Raw genomic sequence first — 27,824 nt, forward strand, 5'->3', positions numbered from 1 at the left:
AGTAGGGTCTGCCCTGGTTGACATATGAATGCGAGACTTGACATGTGAGCACTGTATGGTATTCCTCTTAGGGGATGGAACTGCTCTGGGAAGAGCATCTAGGTTCCAAATTCCCTCCCTGGCAGCATCTCCAAGATAGGGCTGAGAGAGATTTCTGCCTGCAACCTTGGAGAAACCACTGCCAGTCTGTGAAGACAATGCTGAGCTAGATGGACCAATGGTCTGACTCAGTATAAGGGAGCTTCCTATGCCTCCAGTCAGTTCTGTCCCTGGCAACTGCTTTGCATGCAGAATGTCTCAGATTCCATTCCTGACATCTGCAGGCCTGGCTGGGAAAGGAGAAGACAAGGCAACTCCATTGGTTCACATGTCTGGATCGTAGTGTGCAAGTGAATCCTCCACATCAGCTGCACGCTCAGAATGCTGCTTGCACACATGAATCTTGCTGGCTAGAGCGGATCAACTGTACTTAAGGTGATATAAAATGGCTGTATGCAATGAATCAAAGGTACAATTCTATGGAAGGAACAGTAGGGCATTTTCTACATTTTCTTCCATCTTCTGTATGCAACATACCCCATTACCCATGATGTCTCATTAGCTGTGAGGGCCCCAAGGTAAGGCACGCACTTAGATCCATTTGGTTAATCATTCAAGAACAGTTAAGCTCTTTCTGTGCAGACCATCACAAATCTGTAATAACTATCCTACAATTTGTTTGTTGATAAATGATTGTGGAAAAGCTTACTGCCAGCAAAGTGTTTAAAGGTCATAATATATTCTGACGTGGTCTGACAGCAGAAACAGGTGCGCTTCTCCTCAAAAGTGCTACAGGTTGCATTTTGCCATTTCCCCCACTTGGCGGGGGGGGGGAGCAAAATCCTGAATGTGATGAGTGAGGACATTAGGATCTGTACTTTTGAGACCCCCCCCCACACACACACAGCTAGCTCTGGGGGGGGGGGGGAAATGGCACAGGCACTGGTAATTTTGCTTAGCACTGGGTGCATCTTTCCACTTGAAGGGAGCAGTGGGCAACTTCCTCACAGAACATAATATTGAGCTGGTGCTCATCTGTGAAGAAGGCAGATAGGAGAAGGAGATGTGGTGTTGGACTGTTGTGTATCCCATGGACAGCGAGAATCACAAATAAGGAAGTTTTAGATTGAGTTAAACCAATAATATCGCTAGAAGCCAAGATTACTCAACAAAGACTGACATTTTTTGGTCATGTCATGAGAGCTGATTCACTCGAAAAGACAATTATGCTGGGAATGATCAGTGGAAGAAGGAGACGGGGATGGCCTTGTACTTGGTGGGCTGGATATTATTAAAAATGACACCGGAATGACCATGGTGGAATTAAAGGAAGCTGCGTGAGACAGAATGGCATGGAGTGTATTGATCCAAAGAGTGACTGAGAGTCAGACACGACTGTACGGATAAGAAGACGCTCATCTGTGGACACACAAATAGCCCTGCCAGTATGCACCTACAGTGTGCACCTACTTGCACGGTGTGTATGGCCAGAGATCGCAATGGCAAAAAACTTTGTCTCCACTGGCAGTTGCCCATGGATTAAAGAAGCTGCAGGAAGTGCTTTCTAGTCTTTGCTGCTGACCAGAGGAACAAGGGCCACTGCAAAACTTGGAATCTGTATCTCCTTCCAGGAAGAATATTGCACCAAGGTGAAAACCAGACTGTTAGCCCAGAAAAGAAGCATCTCCAAGGAGGCTGCTTCCCTGCTCGCTGATATCGGAAGGAACTCTGCTCCAGCTACATGATTTTGCTTGCACAACTTTGCTCCTTGTACAGGTGCACTGTTAGGATGTCAGCCATTATATGTCCAAAAAGCAGGGTGGATATAAATAAAAAGGAACTGAGGAAGGTGCCGAGTCGGACGATCTAGCTCAGTATTATACATCTGCATCTGTGCCTGTATGGAGGCCATTTTACTGACCTCCACGTCTGTGGAGAGAACCGAACCGGACCCGTACTGGCCCAGGCTACTCAGGGGAGGACAGTGGGGGTGCCCCTCGTGGAGGCCGCCCTACCCACCCCTGCTACCTACCACCCAACCCACAAAAGAAATGGGCAAGCAAGTGATTTTTAACAAAGAGTCTGGGGATTTGGGCTAAAGGTTAAAAGTTTGTTAAAGATTGCCTGCTTGCCCATTTCTTTTGTGTGTTGGGTGGTAGGTAGCACCCATCATGCCCTACCATACAACCCACTTGGGTGTCCCTAGGAGCTACCCAGAGGAACAATGGGGTGTTTTGAGTTTCCCCATTGTTCCCTATGGCTGGAACAAGCGGCACTCACAGAATGCACACAGGTTTTGCACTGCAATTTGCAATTCATTTTGCAACACTGACTTGAAAAACACTGTAGACGTACTCAGTAAAAAGGAATCTGTCCCTCCAAACTCATAACACACATTTCAGACACAGCCCCAAAATGGAATACAATTATGACTCCTTATGCTCCTAGCATTGCAATTTTGCAACAGCTGCCAGAGCAGCACCCTGAGCAGCAAGAAGAAGAATAAGCTGAACCAGAGCAACTTCAGCTCATTTTGACAAAGTACAACACATTGCAATGCAGATTGCAGAGCAGACCAGAGCACTGACTGAAGCACAAGTTAGTCTCAAGGCCAGACATGGAGCTCATCACAGCAATCACCAAGAAATATTACAGAGCGGGGGTGGGGTGGGGCGGGAGAGTGGCCACTGTCCATTTCTTGCCACACCATTTCACACACACACACAAAAAACCACAACTCAAGGAAGGGAGGAGAGCTGGTCTTCTGGTAGCAATCATGACTTGTCCCCTTAGCTAAGCAGGGTCTGCCCTGGTTGTGTATGAATGGGAGACAACATGTGAGCACTGTAAGATCTTCCCCTTGGGGGATGGAACTGCTCTGAGAAGAGCATCTAGGTTTCATGTTCCTTCCCTGGCAGCATCTCCAAGATAGGGCTGAGAGAGACTTTGCGTCCGTCTTCACGGCAGAGGATACTGAGCATATACCTGTTCCTGAACCAGGCCTTTCAGAAAATCTTCTCCCTCTCACATAACAGTAGAACCAGGGGTCATCCCATGAAATTGATTGCCAGGAAATCTAGGACCAACAAACACAAGTACTTTTTCATACAACGCATAATCAACTTGTGGAATTCTCTGCCACAAGATGTGGTGACAGCCATCAACCTGGATGGCTTTAAGAGGGGTTTGGATAACTTCATGGGGGAGAGGTCTGTCAATGGCTACTAGTTGGAGGGCTATAGGCCACCTCCAGCCTCAAAGACAGGATGCCTCTGAGTACCAGTTGCAGGGGAGCAACAGCAGGAGAGAGGACATGCCCTCAACTCCTGCCTGTGGCTCCCAGCGGCATCTGGTGGGCCACTGTATGAAACAGGATGCTGGACTAGATGGGCCTTGGGCATGATCCAGCAGGGCTGTTCTTATGTTCTCATGGCTACTGAGCTGGATGAACCAATGGCCAGACTAAAGGCAGTTTCCTATGTTAGAAGCAAAGATGAAGCTTCTAGAATGGAGTGATGGCCTCTGCTTTATTAACTGGGTTGTTCTTTTGCTCGCTCGCTCACTCTCCCTCAAGCCTTACACCAAAAGACTTGTGCACTTTGTCTGCTCCATTTCAAGAGCCATCTGCAGTGTGCCAATCTGTTAGTGGAAGGCATAAGGTGAAGGGAGTGAAAGAGAAACTGACCCAACTAGTTAGACTGTGGCAATGAGCAGTAGTCGTTGCAGTAGGCTAGATGCCCCATCCCCACTTCTTCCACCTCTACTCCACTTTGAAACACCAGCATGCCCTGAAGGTAAGACAGCCAAGAGGTGCAGAAGGGTGTGACATAGGAAGCTGCCTCATACTGAATCAGACCACTGGTTAATCTAGCTCAGTATTCTCTACACAGACTGGCAGCAGCTTCTCCAAAGTTGCAGGCAGGAGTCTCTTTCAGCCCTATCTTGCAGATATCAGGGAGAGAACCTGGGACCATCTGCATGCAAGCATGCAGGTACTCTTTGTAGGGGAAGAACGGCAGTTCCGCCCCCAAATAGCAAAGCAAAAACAGTTTGGTGAGAAAGCAGCAAAGCAAGAAGTCTTGAGACAGTTCTTTAGTACTGAGGTCTAGTATTGTAGTGCTTTAGAACTACAAGGATTTATTTAAAGAAAAGGTTACAAACAAATGTGAAAAAGCCTGCAGCTTAATTTCAGCTGCAGCTCATGGCTGAAGAGAGAGACCAAAACAAAAAACCATCTCTGGAGAGCAAAATGGAGACTAACACTGGAAGAACAAAGAGGGGAGGAGTGCAGCACTTTTATCCATGACCCCAAAACCCTTGTGTTTCCTTTTAGATTGTGAGCCCTTTGGGGACAGAGAGCCATCTTGTTTACTTACTTACTTATTGCTTCCACATAGGTCAGGCATGGGTGGTGGAGGCCTAATACATTTCTTGGCCAACAGACAGTTATTTGGCTGAGGATCCTATTTTATCTTATTGCATCCCTATATATAAATTACTGCAAAGAATCAAATATCACAACAGGTTATGCCTTGGGGGGTTCCAGTGAGGAATGGATGCCAAAAGAAAGGTGACATTTTAATACTGTTTAATATCTTTCTCTTGATAGGTTCGGTGCCCACATATGATGGGCAACCAGAAAAGATCTGGCATACTTCATACTTAATATTGATTTATGCAAACCATCTATCAAAAATACTGGATAACCTTTGATTTCTTAGGGCATCATGTAATTGTGAATGCCTCTGAGATTACTGCTATGACAGAGCTGAGGGCATACTCTGTACCCAATGGGAATTGTATCATGTTTTAATTCAGCATTTATGTATGTCAGCTGTACAAATATTCCTTTCAATTGTACAATTAAAAAGGAAAGATGGATAGGTAGCTATTAAGGCTCTCCTCACACACAGCCTAACCCAGGCTAGAGACACCCAGACTGGGTTAGGCGGTGCCTGAGAACCACCAGGATTAGCCCCATCCCAGCAGGCCAGGGCTGCCTCGCCCGGCTTTTTAGTCCATCTGCTAGTGGAGGTTAAGGGATCAAGTGCTCCTTAACCTCAGGGGAGGATTAAGGTTTTTGCCACCTATAGGCTGCCCTTCTCTGGGGGAGTGGGTGGCTGCAGGGAGAGGGGGAGAGGGGAATTTTCTTTACCTTTTAAAGAAATGTTGCTGCATGGCAGGATGGGGAAAGCGAGGGCAGCAAGAGCTTCTTCCAGCTCCCCTCCTACCTCCCAAATGACTGCACGAGCTGGTCTGCAGCCCGTTTTAGGCCTCTCTGTGCATGCATGTGTATGGAGAAAGGCCCCAAATGGATTGCAGATGGGCCCATGCAGTGATTTGGGAGGCAGGAAGGAGCTCTTTCTGCCCCATCATGCAGTGGCATTTTAAAAAAGGTAAAAGGGGGAACTTTCCCCTTTCCGACAGCTGCTGCATTGCTGCTGCCACCCCCCAGGGAGGGGTGGCAAAATTTGCCACCCCTCAAATTTTGCCGCCCTAGGCAAGTGCCTACTTTGCCTATCCATTAAACTGCCCCTGCTTAACCTGGGCTTGCTGCTTTTGTGCGAGCTGAGCTGCTTCCAGAGTGCTCATCTCTTGGGGGAATTCCCCAATGCATTGCACATGTCGCACGGTGCATTGTTGAATTCCTAGAGGTCAGGACAACAAGTCCCGGCCTCTGTTTACCAGTGCTGCCAGGAGCAGCACACAGAGTCATCCGCATTGCTCCCTGCAGTGCTGGTCAAATGGTTGCACAGCTTGCGCACCGCCCTGGCTGTGAGCAGTCGTCTGGAAGAAGGCAGGTTGAGCCCTACCTTCTCCCCATTCGCCCGACCATGCACGATCATGTGAACAGCCCCAATTAATGCAGTACTAAAGACTAACCATTTAGACACCCAGCTTTGTTTCCAACAGTGATTTATGATGCTTTCCTCAAGACATTATGAAAGTGTTATGCACATCTTAATAAAGTCAGGCCTAATCAAATTCTCAAATCCCGTTGCGAAAGTTCATTGCAGGTGATGAGCAATAAAACATTCATCAAGGCTGGGCAATTTATTTCCTGTCTCTGAGAATGAATCAAACCATTGTAACGAACCAAACAATTTGTGCCTATACTTTGAATGTGAAGCAGACAGTGGCAAGCATGCCTCTCTTCTGCTTTCTATCTCATATTAACAATGTACACTCATCTGCTCAAATGGAGAAGCGAAAGGGGATTGTATCCTATTTTGTTCCTCAGTTCTGTTGCTCAGAAGTTTGTTCTAAGGGGGACAGGGCATTTTATTAACATACAACAGGTGCTGCCCCCCAAATATGCCCTGTTCCTCTATCCAACAGACTGGAACTTTATAGCAATCTGTCAGTCCTAGTATATTATAGTCCTATAGCTACAACTAATTATTTTACAAGGCCTCCAAAGAAGCCTAGTTCACTCTGTTCTAGAACAAGCAGAGGCACTCTAACCCCCGGACCTTGGCCTGCCCCGCCGAACCTCTGTTCTCTGTTAAAATTAAAGCCACCGCCTGGCCAGGGGATGGTTGTCAGGGGGTGAGTGGAGCAGTCCTCCGTTCTCCCCTATTCCCCCTCCAGCGGTGGCGGCAACTGGAGTGACACTGGGCCCATCTGCTCAGGCCACAATCTTCTACCAACTGCGAGACACGCCTGTGCAGTTGAGAGATAGTTGCGAGCCCGTGACATCACAAGCTTGTGACGCTCTCTCAACTGCGCAAGCACGCCTCGCTGTTGGTAGAAGACGCAAGCCTGAGTGGATGGGCCCAGCGTTGCTCTGGCTGCCGCCACCGTAGGGGGCAGAAAGGAGAAGGACTGCTCCACTCACTTCCGGCAGCCCCACCTTGGCTGCGCGGTGGCTGTAATAAAAGAAGAAAAACAACAGTTATGTTCTTCAATGCTGTCTTCATGATAGTGATTAGTGGCGTTGGTTTGTCGTTGTGTTATTCTGCATCATTTAGCCTGCCTTTCTCTGCTTAGTCGTTTTTCTCTGGATGCGAAGCTCTCACCTGTCTATTTCCTTTTTTGTTTTGGTGCGGTATCCGTTGGTTGCTGGGTGTGTTTTCCTTGTTAGCCTCTTTGCAGTGGTGTGCGTGATGATGTTTTGATATTTTTTGTTGTGTTTCTTTGACTGCTTGCTCATCTAGTGTTGCGTTTTTCTCTGCTTTGTAATCAGCCTGGTGTGTTACAGTGTTAGAAGGTATTCTTTGTTTGGTGTTTTGTTGTCTGTTCTTATTGGTGTGAGTTCTGTCACACAGATTTTGTTGCTGTTTACTTTTCTTTTATTTTCATTTTTTCGCTCTGATTTTCTTTTGATATTATAGGTGATTTTATAGGTTGGTGTTTGCATGTTTGTTAGATGCTGTGGTTGAGTTTGGTTGGAAGTCATTTCTGGGCTTTGTTTCTGTATTCTATTTCACTGTTCTGCTCTTTGTTTTTTGTCACGTTGATTTCTCTCATATTTTTTTCTCTTTTCTGCCTTTTCTGCAGATTCATTTTGTCATTTTATTCTTCTTTTGGTATTATAGGTGATTTTATATATTGGTTTGGACACGTCCATCACATGCTGTGGTTGTGTTTGCTTTAAAGTCAGTTCAGCTTCTGTATTCTAGTTCTCTTATCAGCTCTTCGACTTCTGTCATGTTGATTTCTTTCTCTTTCCCCCCCTCCTATCTGCTTCTTCTGGAGATTCTTTGTTTTGTTCATCCTGTGTTTTGGCATTGTAGGCAATCTCATATGGTTTTTTTCACACACACACACCCAAAAAGCTGTTGTTCTTGACAGACCTACATTTGCTTGTTCAGGGAAAGAATAAGGTAATGGTTAGTTAGAGCACAGTCTGGCTATGGTTCTTTAAGTCTCGATTGACCAAGGAAGCTTGCCTCAGTCTTCACTAACCATCTACATTGGGAGGCTTGCTTTGCCTGATCTGGGGAGTGTATCAGGCGCTGCGTTCCATGGGGAGCCTTTCCATATCTGGCTGAATGAAAAGCTGTCCACAATTTTGGGGGGAAGTCATGCTGCGTTTGAATGGGAGGTTGTGTATGTGCACTGTAAGCAATGTGGCCGCTGAGTCTGCTCGCCTCCTTTGTAACATATTCCAAAGATGCTTGGAACTGTTGCCCCTCACAGCTGCAAGATACTGTCCCTCAGCATTCTGTTCCCCCCCCCTTTTTGGAGCGGGGGCAGACTGGCAGCTGTCCTCTCCCTCTCACTGGCTGGAACTCTCGCGTGACCTTGAGGGAACATAAGAACGTAGGAACATAGGAACCTGCCATATACTGAGTCAGACCATTGGTCTATCTAGCTTAGTATTGTCTTCACAGACTGGCAGCGGCTTCTCCAAGGTTGCAGGCAGGAATGTCTCTCAGCCCTATCTTGGAGATGCTGCCAGGCGGGGGACTTGGAACCTTCTGCTCTTCCCAGAGCGGCTTCATCCCCTGAGGGGAATATCTTGCAGTGCTCACACATCAAGGCTCCCATTCAGATGCAACCAGGTCAGACCCTGCTTAGCTATGGGGACAAGTCATGCTTGCTACCACAAGACCAGCTCTCCTCTCCTAAGTTCTACCATGCATCCCCACACATCCCCAAGCATTGGCCAAGAGAATTAAGTACATAAATAGGATTTCTGTGCTTGCAAATCCCTATGCATGGAGAGTGTAAAACAGTCATAGTTGTTTTTCAGCAGTTTGACAGTTGATTTTTTCGGGGGGGGGGGGCGACATGTTTTTAAAAATGGAGGGAATTTGTGTTTTTTCTGAATTTTTTCAAAGGATTTGGGCAGAAGGCTGATTTTTGGGGAATTGTTGAATTTCACGCGTCTTTAAAGGTTTAGATTCTATGATAGCAGATGAGAGTGGATTCATGGTGTGCCATTAAATCTCATTTGCTATCATAGAATCCACACTCAGAACACCAGTCAGAAGCAACAAAACTCCAACAAATGAAATCACCAAAAATCAGCCTTCTGCCCAAATCCTTTGAAAAAATTCAGGTAGCTCCCTTGCCCCTACCCGGCACTACCACCAACCCCACACCGCTCTAGGCCACCCCTTTCCTCCCGATGTGAAGCAATACACCCCACATTCTACCTAATGGGGAAAAACCTTTAAAACGCGTAAACTCCAGAAATTCCCCAAAAATCAGCCCGCTGCCCAATCAATCTGCAATTGGGGTGGTAGCCTCCACCCACTAGGCACTACCACCCCACCCCCTGTTTTGGGCCCAGATCCCACTTTCTGCCCCAATCTGCTCCAAAGACACGAAAATGTCAGAAATTCCCCAAAAATCAGCCCTTTGCCCAATCCCCCTGAAATTGGGGTGGCAGCCTCCTCCCATTTGGCAATACCACCCCACCCCTCTCTTCTGCTCCAGATCCCACTTTCTGCCCCAATCTGCCCCATAGACAATAAAACTCTCAGAAATTCTCCAAAAATCAGCCCTCTGACCAATCCCCCTGCAATTGGGGTGGCAGCCTCCTTCCTCCCATTAGGCGATACCACCCCACCCCACTCTTCTGCCCCAGAAATCCCACTTTCTGCCACCAAGACACACACCAACACTTCAGGAATTCACCAAAAAGTTATCTATCCACAGCAAGCATGATGATGTCATGCAGGTGCAGCAGTAGAGCAGAAGATGAGATAGGCCAGACCTAAGTACAACAACAGTGCCCTGCCCTGACCCTCTTCCAAACTTTTTTTGTCCACCACAGTCAACAGAGAGGCACAGCCAGGAACACCCATAGGATGTGGAGGATGCACGCAAAACAACATTCCGCAAGTGGAGCAGCAAGGCTTGGCATGTTGCCCCTTCCTAGCGCCCACACAACTTTGAAGAGTGATGCATGGATGATGATGGCAGAGAACAATGACAGCACACACGTTTCGGGACATTTCTTTTCCACAACCTGTGGCATGTGATCACTGCATCTATGTATAGGCAAGCAATCTTCAAATAAAATGCTGACAACTCTCAAACATGACCCGATCTTCATTGGAAAAATAAATATCCCCACACACATGCACAGACACAGTGAATTGCACCTTCCTGTCCTTTCCCAGGCTTGTTGGCACAAATGCTGTTGCTGGCAAGATCTCAGAAGTTGCCGTGCAATGTATCACACAGAGGGACTGGGACTGGGAGTTAGATGTGTGATACAACAGAAGCAGTCTGTGCTACAGAACAATATAAAAATCTTAGCTTAGCTGCTGTGCACAGGCGCAGGGCAGTGGAGGAGTTATTTAAGGCTGGAGCCTGGCTGGCACACAGTGCACTCAACAAAAGGGAAAGTAAGTTATTATTCTTTCTCTGACTGTGGTCACTTGGAATGGATAGATAACTTTTTGGTGTGGATAGATAACTTTTTGGTGAAATGACTGGGTGGGGGGCAGACTAGGGGCTTAAAAATATTTTTGCAAAAAGTAGCAACACAAAAGAGGCAGTGCTGATGAGACAGCTTAATAATTGGCTACCCTTTATTAGCGCAAGCAAGCACAAGGACAGGCACAGGCTCCTTTCCTCTTAAAAAAAATTGCTTGGGAGGGGAGAAAAGAAATATAAAGCTGCAGCACTACTAGGCTACTCTTCCAGTCTACTCTACAGTTGAACCTCCTAAAATAGCTAGCTAACGGGGATCTAGCCTATAAAGACTCTAAGGCTACACACACTGAAGAAACCTTATTTATTTAAAACCCTATTTATTTAAAACCCAATCTTCCAACTATCACAAAACTTTTAGAGAAATGTTAAACCCCCCAAAACCTTAACCTCCCTCAAAACAGGGATAAAATAATAAACCCCAAATACACAATTAAAGGGAGACTACAGATTAGAAAGCTGTGTGTGACGTTTGTGTGTGTGTGTGTGTGTGTGTGTGTGTGTGTGCGCGTGTGTAAAATATAAATGGCTGGGCCAATCTCACTCAGGTGTAGGCTTCTCCAACGCTGGGTCTCTGTAGTCCACCTCTGAGGGTCTGGTCACAGGAGGATGGCAGGCCTGGAGTGTAGGCAGGCAGGCAGGGACAGGCCGCAGTGACTCTCCACAGCAGGAAAATTTTTCAAAAAAACAGGGTGGGTGGATTTAAAAGGAGGGGAAAAAAACCCTCCTTTTCCACCAAGGGCTGCAGGCTGGCGTTGCAGCCAGGCAGATGTTTTTAAAAAAATTCTATTCCTCTTCTCTTGTTCCCAAAAAAGGATGAAAAAGGAAAGAGGTTTGCCTCTGCAAGGCAAAGGTTTCTTGAAAAAAAAATTTCCCCTCCTCCTCTCCTCTTTTTCTAAAGAAAAGGTTGGGGGGGGGGGGAAGCCGTTGCCACTGCCAGAGGTTTTTTTCTGCAAAAAAGAGATGAAAAAGAGTTTTTTTTAAAAAAAACAAAAACAAAAAACAACCTACCAACCCTCTTCTCTTTTCTCTCAAAGAAAGGATGAGAAAGACAAAAAGACAAGGCTTTCAAGGCAGAGCTTTTTTTGGAAGAAAAATTCTTCCCCTCTTCGCTTTTTCTTAAAAAGAATAATTATTCTTTTTTTAAAAAAAAAATCAAGCAGGAAAGGCAGGCAACCGGCAAGGCAGAGCAATGGCATAAATGCTGAAAAATAGCACTCACACAAATCACAAGGCAAAATGGAGGCAAGGCTGGGTAAGCAGGGCATCAGAGCTCTCTCTTCTCCCACACAAGGCAGCAGAAAGGAAGAAAATGGCTACTGGTGGCCCCTTAAATACCCTCCTGCAAAGCCCTCCAAAAATCACCCCCACCCTTGACCCTTCCTCCACCTCCACCTGGCCAATGGGAGGGTGTGATTTTTACTAATTAAGACTCTAGGTCATTTCAGTCTGTAGGTAGGAACATTTTAATTTCAATAGGAAGCAATTTCTGCATTGGAATAAATGGAGGCAAAAAGGCGGGAAATTCAAAGAGACGTCATCCAGAAAATGGAGGGGGAAGAAGAAGTCAAGGCTGCTTGCAGCAAATGGAGGCTGCTGGCACCAAAATGGAGGTCCGAATTTTTAGGGGCACCCGAAAATCATTCTCCCGAAACAGGGATGATTTGGGTCGGCCCCGAAAAATATCAGGGTGCATTGGGGGTGATTCGGCTTGGTGCCGAATCACCCGAAATTGACTGTTTCGGGCACAGATTGATCTGTGCCCGAAACGAAACGCACATCCCTAGGTTATAACCAGCACCTTGTATTTTGCCTGGGAACTTATCGGCAGCCAGTGTAGCTCTTTCAATACAGGAGTATTATGGTCACTCCGAGATGACCCGGAGACAAATCTGGCTGCCGCATTCTGAACCAGCTGTAGTTACATACAAAGGCAGCCCCACATAGAGCACATTACAGTAATCCAGTCGGGAGGTTGCCAGCAGATGTACCACTGTTCTGTGGTCATTTATCTCAAGAAATGGACCGAGCTGAAGTATCAGCCGAAGCTGATAGAAGGCACTTCTGGCCTCAGCCTGAGACACCAGAGAGAGGCACTCCCAGACTGCACACCTATTCCTTTGGGGGAAGTGTGACCCCATCCAGAACAGGCAGATCAAACTCATCTCCCGAGTTTCTACCCTGCACAATAAGTACCTCCGTCTTATCTGGATTCAGACTCAGTTTGTTATTCCTCATCCAGCCCATCACTGCCTCCAGGCAGGCATTTAGGGAAGTTATGCCTTCTCCCGATGAGGTTGACATGGAGAAATAGATTTGGGTGTCATCAACATATTGATTGCATCCTGCACCAAATCTCCTAATGATCTCTCCCAACAGTTTCATGTAGCTGTTAAACAACATCAGAGACAATACGGAGCTCTGAGGGACACCATACAGTTTTAAAAAATTGTCACAGATGGGGAGGCTCTTATTTCAGCAGGAAGTGTGTTCCAAGGCTTTGGGGCAGCAGTGGAGAAGGCCCGTCCCCAAGTAGCCACCAGATGAGCAGGTGACAACTGCAGAAGGACCTCTCCTGATGATCTCAATGGGCGGTGGAGTTCATGACGAAGAAGACGTTCTCTTAAATACCCAGGGCCCAAGCTGTTTAGGGCTTTATAGGTTATAACTAACACCTTGTATTTTGCCCAGAAACATATTGGCAGCCAGTGTAGCTCTTTCAATACAGGAATAATGTGGTCTCTCTGAGATGACCCAGAGACCAACCTGGTTGCCGCTTTCTGAACCAGCTGTAGTTTCCGGACTATATATAAAGGCAGCCCCACACATAGAGTGCAGTGCAATAATTCAGTCTGGTGGTTACCAGCATATGTACCACTGTTCTGAGGTCATTTATCTCAAGAAATGGATGCAGCTGGCATATCAGCCGAAGCTGATAGAAGGCATCTCTGGCCACCGCCTCAACCTAGGACACCAGGTAGAGGCTGGGATCCAGAAGCACCCCCAGACTGCATACCTGTTCCTTCTGGGAAAGTGTGACCCCATCCAGAACAGGCAAATCAAATTATGTAAAATGATATATTCCTTTTGGAAATAAATGTGTGTTAAAAGTGCATCTTTGCATTCTAGAAAAGTGTTGTTTTGAATTCATTTGCATACTATAAAGTGCTGTTTTGAGTGACGGTTTCATCAAAAGTGCTCTGAAATCAAGGCAGTATACATGGGAATCTCTACTGGCCACCTAGCCAGACACTGACCAGACTTAGATCTTCTTAACTTCAGCAAGGTGGTTGTATCCTGTGTCTTAAATTAACCATGCACTGAAAGGCTAAATTAACTTGAGTGTGCCAACACAGCTATCAGCCTCACTGGCCGGGAGCTTTCCTAGACAGTAGGCTTTACTGCAGGTTTACTGCAAGGCTGTACTGTAAGTTTGAAGTTGCCCCCACAAAAAAACCCACACAAAAAGTGGATTTCTTTACCTTGGATATAAATCAGGCTACACTTTTACATGCAATTAAAAAAACCTGAATTGTGTATGAAGTGCTCCCCGATAGCTTTCAGGGACTTCGGGTAAATTTGACTGATATGTGAACGCACCCACTCAATTCCGGACAGGAGGAGAGGCAAACTTAAAGCCGAGTGTGAAAAACTTCCTGGTCAACCTGGTTGAATATTGACCATCCAGGTACAAAAAGGGGCCTCAGCTAGAAATATGTCTCATTGTTACTTACAAACAGAGTAGGAGTTCAAGTGCAACAATGCCTAGTTTGTAATAAAAGCCAGTGTTATGAGCAGTGAAATTTTGCATTGTGATTCCATTATTTCCAATCATTGCCAGCGTCACGGCTTTTTAGTGTCATGTGAAAATGTCCTTGAAATCATTTGGGAGACTTTCAACCATTTTCTTTAATTTGGGGAGACTTTCTATATCATCATTCTTGGACCAATGCTTGGGAGGAATAGATGGCTACGTCTGTATGTAGTAAAATGCTCCATGGGGGAAAAACAAACTCAAAACAATAATTTCTATTTTGTTTTCATATTTTGTGGGCATAGTGGAAAGCAAATCTATCTCTTTTCCTTTCAAAGGAAACATTACTGCTGTCAGAGTGGAGATTTGCTAATGCCAGGGAAGGGATGCAGAAATGTTTGTAGGGGATTTAGAATGGCTTAAAATTAATTGGATCAAAGTGGTACCCCAGAATGGCAGATAGTGGCGAAAAACAATAAACAGAAGTCTCAAACTTCCATAGAAAATTGTCATTTTTGTCTGCAATTCTCAACTATTTTCCTTTAGAACATAAGATGCGTTGAGGGTCAGAGGGTCAGTTTACCACTGGCAACACAATGCTTCTTTCAGCAGCTAGTGGCTAATTGCTATAATCCCCCCCCCCCACCGAATGCCAAGGGAATTTGGTGTGTGTGTGGGGGGGTGGATAGCAGCCACCAGCAGGCAAAACACAGATGGCAACTACCCCTCCTTTGCAAAAGAGAATTGTTTGTTTGTTTGTTTGTTTGTTTGTTTTAAAATATTTCTATACAGCCCAAAAGTTGTGTCTCTGAGTGGTTCACAATTAAAATAATCTAAAATATTAAATCAATTAACAATTAAAATCATTTAAAAGATTAAAAACATTTAAATCCCGGGATTAAAATTATTTAAAACTATAAATCTAATTAAAAGCCTGGGTGAATAAATGTGTCTTCAGTGCCTTTTTAAAAGTTGCCAGAGATGGGGAGGCTCTTGTTTCAACAGGGAGCACATTTCAAAGTCTAGGGGCAGCAACGGAGAAGGCCTGTACCCGGGTAGCCACCAGACCCGTTGACGGCAGTCGCAAGTGAACCTCTCCAGATGATCTTAGCTGGCGGTGGGGCTCATGGCGAAGAAGACGTTCTCTTAAATACCCAGGGCCCAAGCTATTTAGGGCTTTATAGGTAATGACCAGCACCTTGTATTTTGCCCAGAAACGTATTGGCAACCAGTGCAATTCCTTCAACACAGGAGTAATATGGTCTCTCCTAGATGTTTTGAGCTCATTCATCTCAAGAAACGGACGCAGCTGGCATATCAGCCGAAGCTGATAAAAAGCACCTCTGGCCACTGCCTCAACCTGGGACACCAGGGATCCAGAAGCACCCCCAGACTGTGCACCTGTTCCTTCCGGGGGTGCGTGACCCCATGCAGAACTGGCAGATCAAAACCGTCTCCCGAGTTTCTACCCCACACAATAGGTACTTCCGTCTTATCTGGATTCAGCCTCAGTGGATAGTTTTGTTCACTCAGTCATTTGAATCTAGGTTTCATGTGAGTTAGGAACATTATTGTAATTGTGCGGGCCCACACCAAGGTAGTTCATGGCCTGAGATTCCCACATTTGTGTGGGTTCACATAATCACACTAATGTTGGTAACCCACATTAAATCTAGATTCAAATGACTGTGTGAACAAACCCTGTGAATACTTTCCCCACCCTTTCACTGCCTTCCAAATTCAGCCAAAAATTTGGTCCATAGAACACTTAGAACAGCTCTATTTATAGCTCACTGAAAGAATCCGAAGAATCAATCAATCGGTGGCATTTTCAGTTAAAATGTTCTCAGGTGGGAGGGCTGAGAAGGACCTCTTGAAAGACATTCCCAGTCAGATGAGACAATTCTGGACCACGGTTTGTCTACATAGGAACATAGGAAGTTACCTTATAATAGCCAGACTTTTAGTAATCTCTGGATGTTTTAAATTTGTAATTGCTGTTGAAAAATTTTAATTGCTGTAATTTCTGAATGTATTAAATTTTTAAATTGCTGTTTTAATAGTTGGTTTTATTTTGTTTTTATTGTGTTTAATTTTGTGAACCACCTAGAGCCTTGGGAGTCAGGTGGCACATACATTAATTAAAAAAATAATAATACAGGAAAACCTCAGTATTTGCACGGGGTTCCATGCCAGCCAGTGCTGTGGATACCGATATTTGTGCCAGCTATGGAACTACAGCAGTTAGGTTCCTAAGAGCGGGGGATGGGTCAAATATTGTATTTTGTTTTTTGTTTTTTTTTAAAGAAATTGGCCGAAAACCAGCCAAAAATCTGGTGAAAATGGCTTTTTTTAAAAAGCCCTTAAAAATCGCTGTGCGAAGCGGCAGGATTGCAGTGGGGGTGGTGCATTTTACCATCTGCTGCAATTTTTATGTGTAGAATCCTGCCTCCTTTCCCCTCACCCTCCTGCAGACCAAGCCCTTTACTTGCCAGATTTCCCTTTACAAGTATGTCCATGGCCGACCTCCGACTCGGGGATACATGAGTCTGTCTCTCCCGCCCCCGCCCACAGTGCATATTCCCCAACTACAGATACGCAAAACCACGAGTGCTGAAACCACGGATAACAAGGGTTGCCTGTATAATATACTGAGTCAGACCATCGGCCTATCTAGATCAGTATTGTCTCCATTAACGGGCAGTGGCTCTTCACAGCTTCAAGCAGGATTCTTTCTCAGCCCCACCTGAGTTGCCAAGGATTGAACCTGGGACCTTTTGCATGAAAAGCAGATGCTCTGTCACTGATCTACAGCCCCATCCCTTAAATATAATATAAATATAAGGCAACTTCATATGTTCCTATTTCTCTTTGGCTTTTGCTCCATTCATGCCCAAGCACATGTTCTGGCCAGATTTATCAAAGCATCTGCTTCCATTGTGCAGCAAAATACTTCCTGCTGATCCACGAGAAGAGGCCAAGAGAAGAGGGGTTCCTAAAAAGACAGAAGCTGACCAAAGCTGGCACAGAGAGGCTGCTGATGGATTATTACAGTTATGTATCCCTTGATGCCTTTATGCAATCCACCATGAAATTTATTGACCTTTTCAAAACAGAACAATTCCTTCAAATGTAAAAACTCCCCCCCCCCCACCATGGGAAGTCACAGTATGTGGTGTCTCTGTGCTCTGCCATCTCCATTAGCTGCAAGGACTTCCTGCACAGCCCATTGGTTCTGGGTAGGTAAGCTAAAGATGACGCCGTTTTCATATCTGGATAACCCTGGTAGGAAATGAAGTTTGGGAATGGATGAATAGGCCCGGCAAATGGTGGCTACCCAGAGGAGAACCAAAAATGAAAGTGACTTTTTATGGATAGATATTTGAAAGACATGGAGAAGTGATTAAGGAAGAGGGAGAAACACACAGAGTATCTATTGCATAAAGATAAATTAAGACATTAAAAAGGTTGCCATCCATGTTCAAAGAGGAGATTAAAAGAACAGAAAGAGTAATGATTAAGAACCTGGTCTTTTAATTGCCCTGCTAACTATTAGCAGAGTTTCTTGCTGAGATCAGAACACCACCAGGCCTTTAAAGTAATTTTTGAACTACGTACAAAGTAATGCTTGAAGAAATTACACTGCAAACCCACTATTTCTTAAGCTATCACATTGGTTTAATAAACTGCATCTCATACTCCAGAAATGGTACTGCTATAGAGCCAAATTTGATGATACACCAATGGTGTGACTGGGCACTAGGGATGTGCACAAATCAATTTTTTTTAATTAGTACCCAAATTGAATCACCTCCAATTTGTTTTGGGTCCGAATCTGGACAACTAGCACAGGGGGCAATTTGTTTTGTCCACAAATCTCCCGAAAGAGGTAGATTTCTCACAGGCAGCAGGTGCAGGGAGTGATTCTCTCAGCAGCAGGAAGGGGGTGGGGGGGAAATCATCTCTTTTCCTCAATCAGGAAAGCAGGAACAAAAAGCAGAGAATCCACTCCAGGCAGCAGGCAGGCACCCTGGGTACTGTAAGCACCGAAACGGCGAAACGGAGAAGCTGGAGGCATGGCTTTAACAGGGCGGCTCAGCTTCGGCCCTCCTGCAGAGGTTGGCCAGCAATTCCCATAATCCCTGGCTATTGGCCACTGTGGTTGGTGATTATGGGAGCTGTAGTTCAAAAACAACTGGGGGGCCTAAGTTGAGCAGGCCTGGCTCAGAAGCACCTTGGAGGAGGGACTAGCTAGCTCATTTCAACTATCCCTGTACCTCCATACAGAATACTCTATTTCTGAAAGTGGAAATAGGGGAAATGTCATCCATACCCCCATGGTAAGACACTTTTGTTCACCCAGGGTTATAATTAGACTCCTAGATTTTAACATTTTAATTTTAACTAGCCAACCTGCACAGAGCATCTGTGTGCTCTTTGGGGCTGGCTGTTCCCTTCTCCCTCCTGCCCCACTCTCCCTCCCTCCCTTCTGCCCCACACTCTTGCCTCTCTTCCCCTCCGTCCCATCCCACTCTCTCTTGCCCTCCCTCCCCTCCCTTCCGCCCCACTCTCTCTTGCCCTCCCTCCCCCTCCCACTCCTCTCTCTCACCCCCTCCTTCTCACCCTCCTGCCCCAGTCTCTCCTGCCCTCCCTCCACTCCCCCTGCTCCCCTCTCCTGCCCTCCCCTCCCCCTGCTCCTCTCTCCTGCCCCCTGCCCCACTCCCTATTGCCCTCCCCCTCCCCCTCTTGCTCTCCCCTCCCCCCTGCCCCCCTCCCTCTTGCTCTCCCCCTCCCCCAGCCCCACTCATTCTTGCCCTCCCCCTCCCCCCTCCCCCTGCATTTTAAAAAGTTCTACTTACTGGGCCGTCACTGCTCCTCTTCCCGGGCGGCAAACAGGAAAGTCCCGCCGCCCGGTTCCCTCCCACCCCAGTCTCCCATGGGCTCCTCCTGGCCTCGGCGGCCGGTCCTGGCGCCGGCTGGCCGAGAGTCGCCTCCACGGCCTGGCCCACCGCGGCAGGTGCCGCCTCCGCAGCCTGTCGTGCCCGCTGCCGCCGCTTGCCAGTCTTTGCAGCCAGCCGCAGGCCAGCCACCTCTCCTCCTACTCCCACCTTCTGCCCTGGTATCGGGCCCCGCCACCTCACCGCCTCACTGCCTCGGCCCTCGGCTGGACCCGCCACCACTTCGCCGTGGCCAGGCTGGGCCCGCAGCCACGACCCGTCGCCAGGCTGGGCCCGCCAGCGGCCCTGGCTTGCAGCTGGCCAATTCTCCTCCTCCTCAGTGTGCCAGCCAATCAAGCATCTCCGCAGCCCAGCCAATCAGCTGGGGTGCCGGGACGCATTTTCCCTGGCACACCCGGGAGAAATATATATATAGATTTAATTTTGATTTAATTTTAAACTGCTTTAATATTTTATTTTTTTTCTAATTTGTGCTGTTTTATGCTAAACCTCCCAGAGATAAGTGTTTTGGGCAGCATCAAAACATGTCAAATAAATAAATAAATAAATAAATGTTTACCATATAATAATCCTCCCTTTGGAAGCATTTTAACAGTAATAGCTTTGGGGGGCCACTCTTGGCTGAAAAGTGGGGTACAAAATAAACATCTGGGTTAATTAATCCATCAATGTTCCTATGATTAGCAGATGAGGTTTTCTTTGTCCAGTGGCAGCTCAAGAAAATAACCAGCTGCCCAGCTCTTTGTCAGGATCGAATTAAGAGCATCCTGAGAAACTGGCATTAATTTTGCATCTCACTTGCCCAACGCAAGAATGAGAGCAGCCCCTCCTCTGGATGAGTCTGTTAAAGCTTCTAAGAGCACCCAATAACATTTTCAGCCGCAGAATCCAAAGCTATTAGAATGATAATAAGCCACCACGCCAACTAAATGTGCAGTAAGAACATGGCAATTACTTTTGTTTCTCCTGTAAGCTGCCAGAAGAAGCCTTTAATGAATGGCCTAATGAATGGAATTTTAAAACAGTCAATTATTCCCTTCAGATGCTAATTTTTGCCACTTCTGAGTTCTACGTGTTTTTCATTTTGCAGAGGCAGATGCAGTTGCCTATCAGCCTCACTCACACACTGAAATTGCCGCAAAGGACTCATCTGCTCAGTTCCATCTGTTCTACCAGGACTATTGTGGCAACAGGTACCCAGCTGCTGCAGTCTCGCTAACCCTGGCCTAGATTCTGAACAGCCATTTCTCAGGGTCCAATTAGAAGTGACTAGATGCAGAGCCATCCTGAGGGCGGGGTGACCAGGGTGATCACCCCCAGCCTCTTGCTCCCCCAGGCCCTGCTCGCTCTCTCTCTCTCTCTCTCCTGTCTCTCCCAGCTACCTGTTGGAGATGGCGTTCCAGTGCATCAGCTTTTTGCACCAACTATCCTGACGGCCACTGGGACATTGGGAGTAGAGGTAGTTAGTGAGGGTCCCCTCACCTGTCCCTGCTTTGCCTCTACTCAGTGACCCCTGCCTTAGAGATCTTCAGGTATTCTCTGTAGGGAGTCAGTCCATTTCCTTTACTCTCAGAGAGTAGATGGAAACATTTCTCTCTCCCCATCTACCCTTTACGTGGCTTTTAAACAGGGCTAGATGGCACAGTGAGAAAATGACATGACTAGCAATCCAGACATTGCTGGTTCAAATCCCCAGTGGTATATCTCCCAGACTATGGTTCTTTAGAAGACTGCAGCGGCGGCGGCGGCGGCGGCAGCAACAACAACAACAAAAGCTCTGCACTCTACTCAATAGAGTGGGTAGCTTCCTTTGTTGGTGCTTTGAAAAATAATTGCGAACTCCAACACACACCCACACACTCTGCTTCCCAGCCAGTGGGTGGCGGCTGCTCAGAGAGGAGGCTTGGGCTCTGTGCTTCCCCAGGTTCACCCCCCTCCCTACCCCACCACTAAGTTTGCCAACATCCCAGTGCCCAAATAAGGGACACGAGGCAGGGAGGAGGCAGGAGTAATTGGGAGCTTGAGTGCTGTTTCTGTTTTTACCCCTTGCAACTTAAACCACAGTGCAAGCTACAACTTCGATGGCTTCTCCTCGGCTTAGTGATATACCCATGGTTAGCCAAACTGGGTGTGATGTGGTTTTGTTTCCTAGAAAGTGAAGCGTTGTTAGCATGGGCGTACCATTAATGAGTCAGAGGGAGACGAATGTCTCCTGGCCCACAGCCTCTGAGGGGCCCAAAAAGAGGCCCCCAAGGCCAGTCATTGCCCTCTCTCCAGTCCCTTAGCCAGGAGTGTGAGCTGCAGCCCCCCTCCCAAAAAAGCAGGTTCTCTGTGACTCCTGATTTCCCTTTTGTCAGTCGGAGTGGAGGAGAGCGGCAGCAGCAGCAGAGAGGCTTTGTGATTTGTTTTTCCCCCTGCTTCCCACATGTATGGAGTGTGTGTGTGTGTGTGTGTGTGTGTGTGTGTGTGTGTGTGAGAGAGAGAGAGAGAGAGAGAGAGAGAGAGAGAGAGAGAGAGAGAAATTGTTTGTGCCTGAACTATTTTCAACTTTTAAAAAATGATTTTAAATCCTTGGGTTCTTCCCTCCAAGTCCTGATGACCCATGTGAAGTGATCTTCTTCCAACTTGCAATGAGTCGTTTTCCTCTCTGTGGAAGGAAAGCGGGGTGGCAGGGGGTTTATTGATTGGTTCTTTAATGGAGCCGTGGTTGTTGAAAATATATTCAATTGTTTTTCAACCAAACACATTCTCAAAAAAAAAAATAAAAATCCTTACTCCCAGAATGGCTCACAATACTTGAGGGTTGGGGAAGAGTTGATCTAGCCTAGCATCCTTCCTGATAGTTTGCTAATTTTAAACTGGTTTTCCAAATGAAAAATATTGGTTTTAAAAAAAATAAAAATCTTGCCATGCTACAGCCCTGACAAAAATGGTTAAACTTGGAACAGAAGCTTCCTCTGGAACCCACAGAAGGGGAGGAGAGCTGATCTTGTAGTAGCAAGCATGAGTTGCCTGATCTTGTAGTAGCAAGCATGAATGAAAAGCTGATACTGTTGTATTATTTGGTTCTGCTGTTGTTTACACCTTTTAACTGTGGTCTCCTGTCCTCTGTTAATCTGCTACACTATATTACACGTGTCCTTAATGTTCTTCTGCAGCAGAGACATGGGGCCAGGAAAAGGAGAGGGGGGCAGCGAGGGGCCCATTTTAAAGTCCCGTCTCTGGGCCCACTCCAACCTTGGTACACTCCTGGTTGTTAGCCAGTGAAAATAGCTTTCACATATGAGCACAATCCGGTAGTCATCCTTTGCATGATATTCATGATCCTGATACCTGGATTAAGCTAATTTAGCCAGATGTTGATGGCTGTTGATGCTAATGTTTTTGCTAATGTCCCCAATATTGGGACTGCAGGCAACACTAAGCCTGCAGCCCACAAGAACCACAGAGTACTCTGGTAGGGAAAAGGAAGGGGGAGGAGTTGGGGCTCATTAATTATTTCATTATTAGTGAAAATTGTAGGGGAAGAATGGCATTTCTGTCCCCAAATAGCAAAGCAAAACCAGTTTGGTGAGAACACAGCCCTTTAATATTGAAGAATATAAGAATTTATTTAAAGAAAAGGTTACAAACAAATGTGAAAAAAGCCTGCAGCTTTATTTCAGCTGTAACTCATGGCTGCAGAGAGAGACCAAAACAAACAGCCATCTCTGGAAAGACAAAATGGAGACTAACACTAGAAGAACAAAGAGGGGAGGAGTCCAGCACTTTTATCCATGACCCTAACTAACAGACACATACACACACACACACACACACACCCCACACCACAGTGTATGAGACATTGCAGCTGAGAACTGGTGCTGCCCGGGTCCTAGCTCCAACAAAAATAACTGATTTGATCTAAGCCATAGGTTCTTCCCATTAGCTGAGAGTAAGGGACAAATGGCATCTTGTAAGGGAAAGACAATTTGGGGCTGAAATAAGGGACTTCCCTGCTAATAAGGGGCTGTTGCTAACCCTACCCACCACCCATGCGCTTTCTCCCTGCTCTGCTGCCCAGGAAACATACATGAGCCTCCTCTTCTATCACTTGCTGGCTCTCTTGCTGCCGCCGCTGCCGCACAGCTCGTAGGATGAGAAGCACTCATCCTCAAAGCTGTGCAGCTGCAGCAAGGGAATGATCAAGTGATGGAAGAGGAGGCACTGCGTGTGCTTCCCAGGCAACAGAGCAGGGAGAAAGAGATTGTGGGGCTTGGGGAAGCACAGATCCCAAGCCTTTTCTCTGAGCAGCAGCTGCCCACTGGCTGGGAGACAGAGTGTGCGGAGGTGGTTGGGAGATACGGGGAGAGGGAGGGCCTGGGGGAGCATGGGACTGGGGCCAATTTGGCAGCAGACAGCAGAAGCTTGGAAACATATGGTGTGACATCAGTGCACCATATTTATTTATTTATTTATTTATTTGATTTGATTTGATTTGATTTGATTTGATTTGTACACCACCCCAAGCTTTCGTCTCTGGGCGGTTAACAATAACATAAAACATACATAAAACTTAAAACTATTGATTGATTGATTGGTTTGATTTCTATACCGCCCTTCCAAAAATGGCGCAGGGTGGGTTACACAGTGAAATAACAAATAAATAAGATGGATCCCTGTCCTCAAAGGGCTCACAGTCTTAAAAGAAACATAAGATAGACACCAGCAACAATCACTGGAGGTCCTGTGCTGGGGGTAGATAGGGCCAGTTACTCTCCCCCTGCTAAATATTTATTTATTTATTTATTTATTAAATTTATACCCCGCCCAAACTTACGTCTCTGGGCAGCTAAGAACAGAATAAAGAGAATCACCACATTAAAAGGTCCCTCTTTGCCAAGTTAGCAAAATTAAACAATTTAAAAGTCAAAAACAAATTAAAACCTAAAACTTTTAAAAAGCTGGAAAGACTTAGGTGAAGAGGTGGGTTTTCAAATGCTTTTTAAAAATTGCCAGAGATGGGGAGAATCGTATTTCAGCAGGGAGAGCATTCCACGGTCTCGGGACAGCAATCGAGAAGGCCCGTCCCTGTGTGGTCACCAGCCGAGCTGGCGGCAACCGGAGATGGACCTCTCCAGTCAACCTCAATGGGTGGTGGGGCTCATAATGAAGAAGATGTTCTCTTAAATACCTAGGGCCAAAGCCATTTTTGAGTTGCATCTGGCCCTACTGCTCCTTGTTGCTGCCGTCCATCCTTCATCACCTGCCCTTCTGACCATCCATCCAACCATTTGTTTGTTTTGTTTGATTCTTTGTTTGTCTGTCTTTGCTTGCTCTTCATGATTGCTGTCTGTCTCAACCTGCCTGCCCATAATTGCTTCCTGCTTGTGCCACTTCAGAGGGAAGGAGGCCCAGGTGAGTGAAGAGGCACTCTTATCCCTGAACTTCAGGGCCGATGTCTCCACACCCCCTGGGGCCTCCCAAATCCTCTTTAATCTGTTCTGGGTGGTATGGTCACCGCAGCACCTGTGCCAGGTGGCCAGGTATGATTGTGACATGTGCTGAGTGCTTTAGAGACAGAGGGAGGAGTGGGGAAAGAAATATGTGGGGTGGGAGTATGTAAGTTGTGTGTTGAAATGTTTCTGCTAATGCATATTTGCATAAATATACCTGTTTTATATTCCTACATTCCTGTGAGTTCAGCTGTTGTTTGTGTTCTCCAGAACCCACGTGTTAAAAATGCCCCATGTGTCACGGTGTGTGTTTGTGTGTGTATGATGCTTAACTTGGCGGGGGCGGGGAGGGGGGCCTCCAAAGGCCTTTAGGTCCAGGCTCCAAAATTACCTAGGTGCTCCACTGGGTGTGTGCAGAGACACATTTATCAACAGCTTCTAAGGAGGGAGGATGGTGGATGTGGGCGGGGATTCCCTAGTGTTACTGTGTTTTCTGCTACAAGTTAAAAGATCATTAAAATTCTGAGAACTTTCTGCTCAGCCATTCTGGAAAGATATCATGGGGTGCAAAACAGAAAAGGGGGGGAGGATTAATATCATTACTCTTCTATGGAAAGGGGGGGGGCATTCCGTCCAAAGTAGGGTTGAATGTTGATGTTTATTGTGGGAACTATAGTTCCACAATAGTTCCAGAGCTATTGGTAATGTTCTGCCTATTTATTTAATTCCAGGGGGAAATTATTGTTAAACATCTTGAGAAAAAATCTACTGGATGTGCGAACTGGCTCAACCTCGAGCTGGTTCGACATTGAACTGGTCCAGCTCGAAGGCTTGCCCTTGAGTCGAACCCCCACCCCAGCTGGCTTGGGGCTGGTTTGGAGGTTCAAAAGTAAAAAAATTTAAAGGACTCACAGCCTCTGGGTGTGCTGCCATGGCCGTGGGGTGTGCATCCCCAGTGGTCCCCCCTCCCCCCACCAGCCTCCCCCAGGTCTCAAAATGGATTGGTTCAGGTGGTTTTTGGCCCGTTCTGGGCCTCTGTGTACTGGTGGCAGCCATTCTGGAGGCCACTGTGCATGCACAGTAGCCATTTGCATGACCGGGGTGGTGTTTGTGGGTGCACAAAACTGAACGTGACCAGTTCTGCTTGATTCTGGTTCAGATTCAAACTGAACCGGGCAAACCAGTTTTGTGCACACCCTTACAAGGCATTGCTGAAGTCATGTGTGTCTGTGAAATATTCTGTTCCTCATATGACACACAAGTTTATTTATTAATTTATTGTTAGATTCGTATACTGCCTTTCATTAAAACAATCCCAAGGCAGATCACAGAAAAATTAAAATGAGACTATAAAAATACACAACTAAAATATTAAGCTAAAATATAAAAACATGAATCTCACTAAAGATTTAAAATACAAGCATAAAATAACCATACAAAATACAATATAAAAGAAGCAGCAGTAGAGACAATCATATAAATGCCTGGGTAAAAAGCCAAGATTTAGCAGACTTTCTAAAAACTGTGATGGAGACTGAGGAGTGAATAGCCATTCCAGAGTCTTTAAAATGAACCATTTTAATTGGCAGGGAATAATTGATTGTAAAAACACTTTCTTTAATTATTTAAGTGCTCTTTGTGACCAAGTACTAATTTCCAATGTGTAAAGTGCTGGAGCATTCATGCTGAAAAATATTTACACGGGTAGCGGGTTAATGCTTCAGCAAGGTTAAGAACTGCAATTATGCCAAAGCCTGCAGGATGCAGCAGAAGGAGGTGGTGGACTTCTGAGCATAGGTTAGACAATGGGGAGCTGCTTTGGCCTGCAGTCACTTTTCTTTAATGATCAGCTATGTAAAAGATTCCCTTTAAGCGAAAAACTGCAGTAGCACTGCACTGAGCAAGAGCCTTTCCCCCAGGAGCATTCCCAGACGGCAGTTTTTCTATGGAAGGGCAGGTGTGCATTCACATATCCAAATTTGAATTGACGTCCCTGTGAGCTATCTGGGAGCACTCCATACACAATCTGGGTTTTTCGTCACACATTGGCGCTTAGCCTGATTTGTCTCTGGGGTAAAAAAACCAAAACTTTTTGCATTGGTTTTTTAGGCAAACTCAAACTCGCAGTAAACCCTCAGTAAACCCTGCTGTCTGGGAAAGATCCTGCTGCTTGTTTGCAGGGAGTTTTTCACAAAGCAGAATGTTAAAAATTGAGACTCTACCTGAAATCTGAACACGTACTAGATTTGTTCTGATAGGTTTGAGATGATGATGATGATGATGATGATGATGATTTCTATACCACCCTTCCAAAAATGGCTCAAGGCGGGTTACACAGATAAATAATAAATAAATATATAAGATGGATCCCTTTCCCCAAAGGGCTCACAATCTAAAAAGAAACATAAGACAGACACCAGCAACAGTCACTGGAGGTACTGTGCTTGGGGTGGACAGGGCCAGTTACTCTCCCCCTGCTAAATAAAGAGAATCGCCACGTTAAAAGGAGCCTCTTTGACCAGTTAGCAGGGCTTAGAGATAGTTCTTAGCAGTCTGTATACACTTGTGCAAATGGTCCTGTAAAAGTCTCAAAGAAGTTTAGCAAAAGGTGTAAGAAAATGATTCTCTGCTCCAAAGGAGCTTACATTCTTAAAAGAAACTCACTCACTCACACTATTTACACAGTGAGGATATTTGCACGACCACTCAAAAGTGGGCTACGGGAGCCCAGCCTGCTTTCAAGCAGTCGTGAGAACTGCCGGGAGTTGCACGGCTCCTGGTGGTTAGCCTGCTTCATTTCCCCCCTAAATGAGTTTAGCGGAGTGAGTGCTCCACTAACCCTGTTTTGGCGGTTGTGAGTCGCCATGGCGTGGCTCCGCGCCAAGGCGACTCATGAGGAGACCCCAACTGGAAGCTCCAACCAGCCTCCTGGCCTTGGGGGTCTCCACAGAATGCCCCATGCATTTGTGCGGTGCGTTCTGGGACTTCTGGGGGCCAGGTGGCCCCTGATCCCCGCCACCCTTACTGGCTCCATGATGGAACCAGTAGTTGTGTGGGTGGCCAATCTGGCGTCCCAGGGCAAGCTCCCTGATTGTCTGTGGGGAGTCTCCCTGCAGAGTCCAGTTAGGCTCTATGCACGGATTGTGTGTCGAGCCTCTGGGGCGGTCTGAAGGCAGAGCGGGTTGCACTTACCCTCCCTACAGACGATTGTTCTTGCTTCCCTGAGATGACCGGCGGCTGCTATCT

At 46.4% G+C, this 27,824-nt stretch overlaps 1 protein-coding gene across 4 annotated transcripts in view; it reads left to right on the top strand.

The window, feature by feature from the left end:
• The window catches only part of OPRL1 (opioid related nociceptin receptor 1), a 257,707-nt gene that overhangs the window by 177,660 nt on the left and 52,223 nt on the right, over window positions 1-27,824 (top strand). Inside the window, exon 5 of one of the 4 annotated variants that reach the window (XM_053244351.1) lies at window positions 9,767-10,025. The exons of the other annotated variants lie outside the window; for them this stretch is intronic. Coding sequence (XP_053100326.1) covers window positions 9,767-9,888 — 122 coding nt within the window. The 3' untranslated portion in view covers window positions 9,889-10,025. Of the gene's footprint in view, window positions 1-9,766; window positions 10,026-27,824 lie in introns of those variants that run through there. 4 annotated transcript variants of the gene reach the window in all.

Source organism: Hemicordylus capensis, chromosome 4 (assembly GCF_027244095.1).
Source record: "Hemicordylus capensis ecotype Gifberg chromosome 4, rHemCap1.1.pri, whole genome shotgun sequence".
NCBI classification, from domain to species: Eukaryota; Metazoa; Chordata; class Lepidosauria; order Squamata; family Cordylidae; genus Hemicordylus; species Hemicordylus capensis.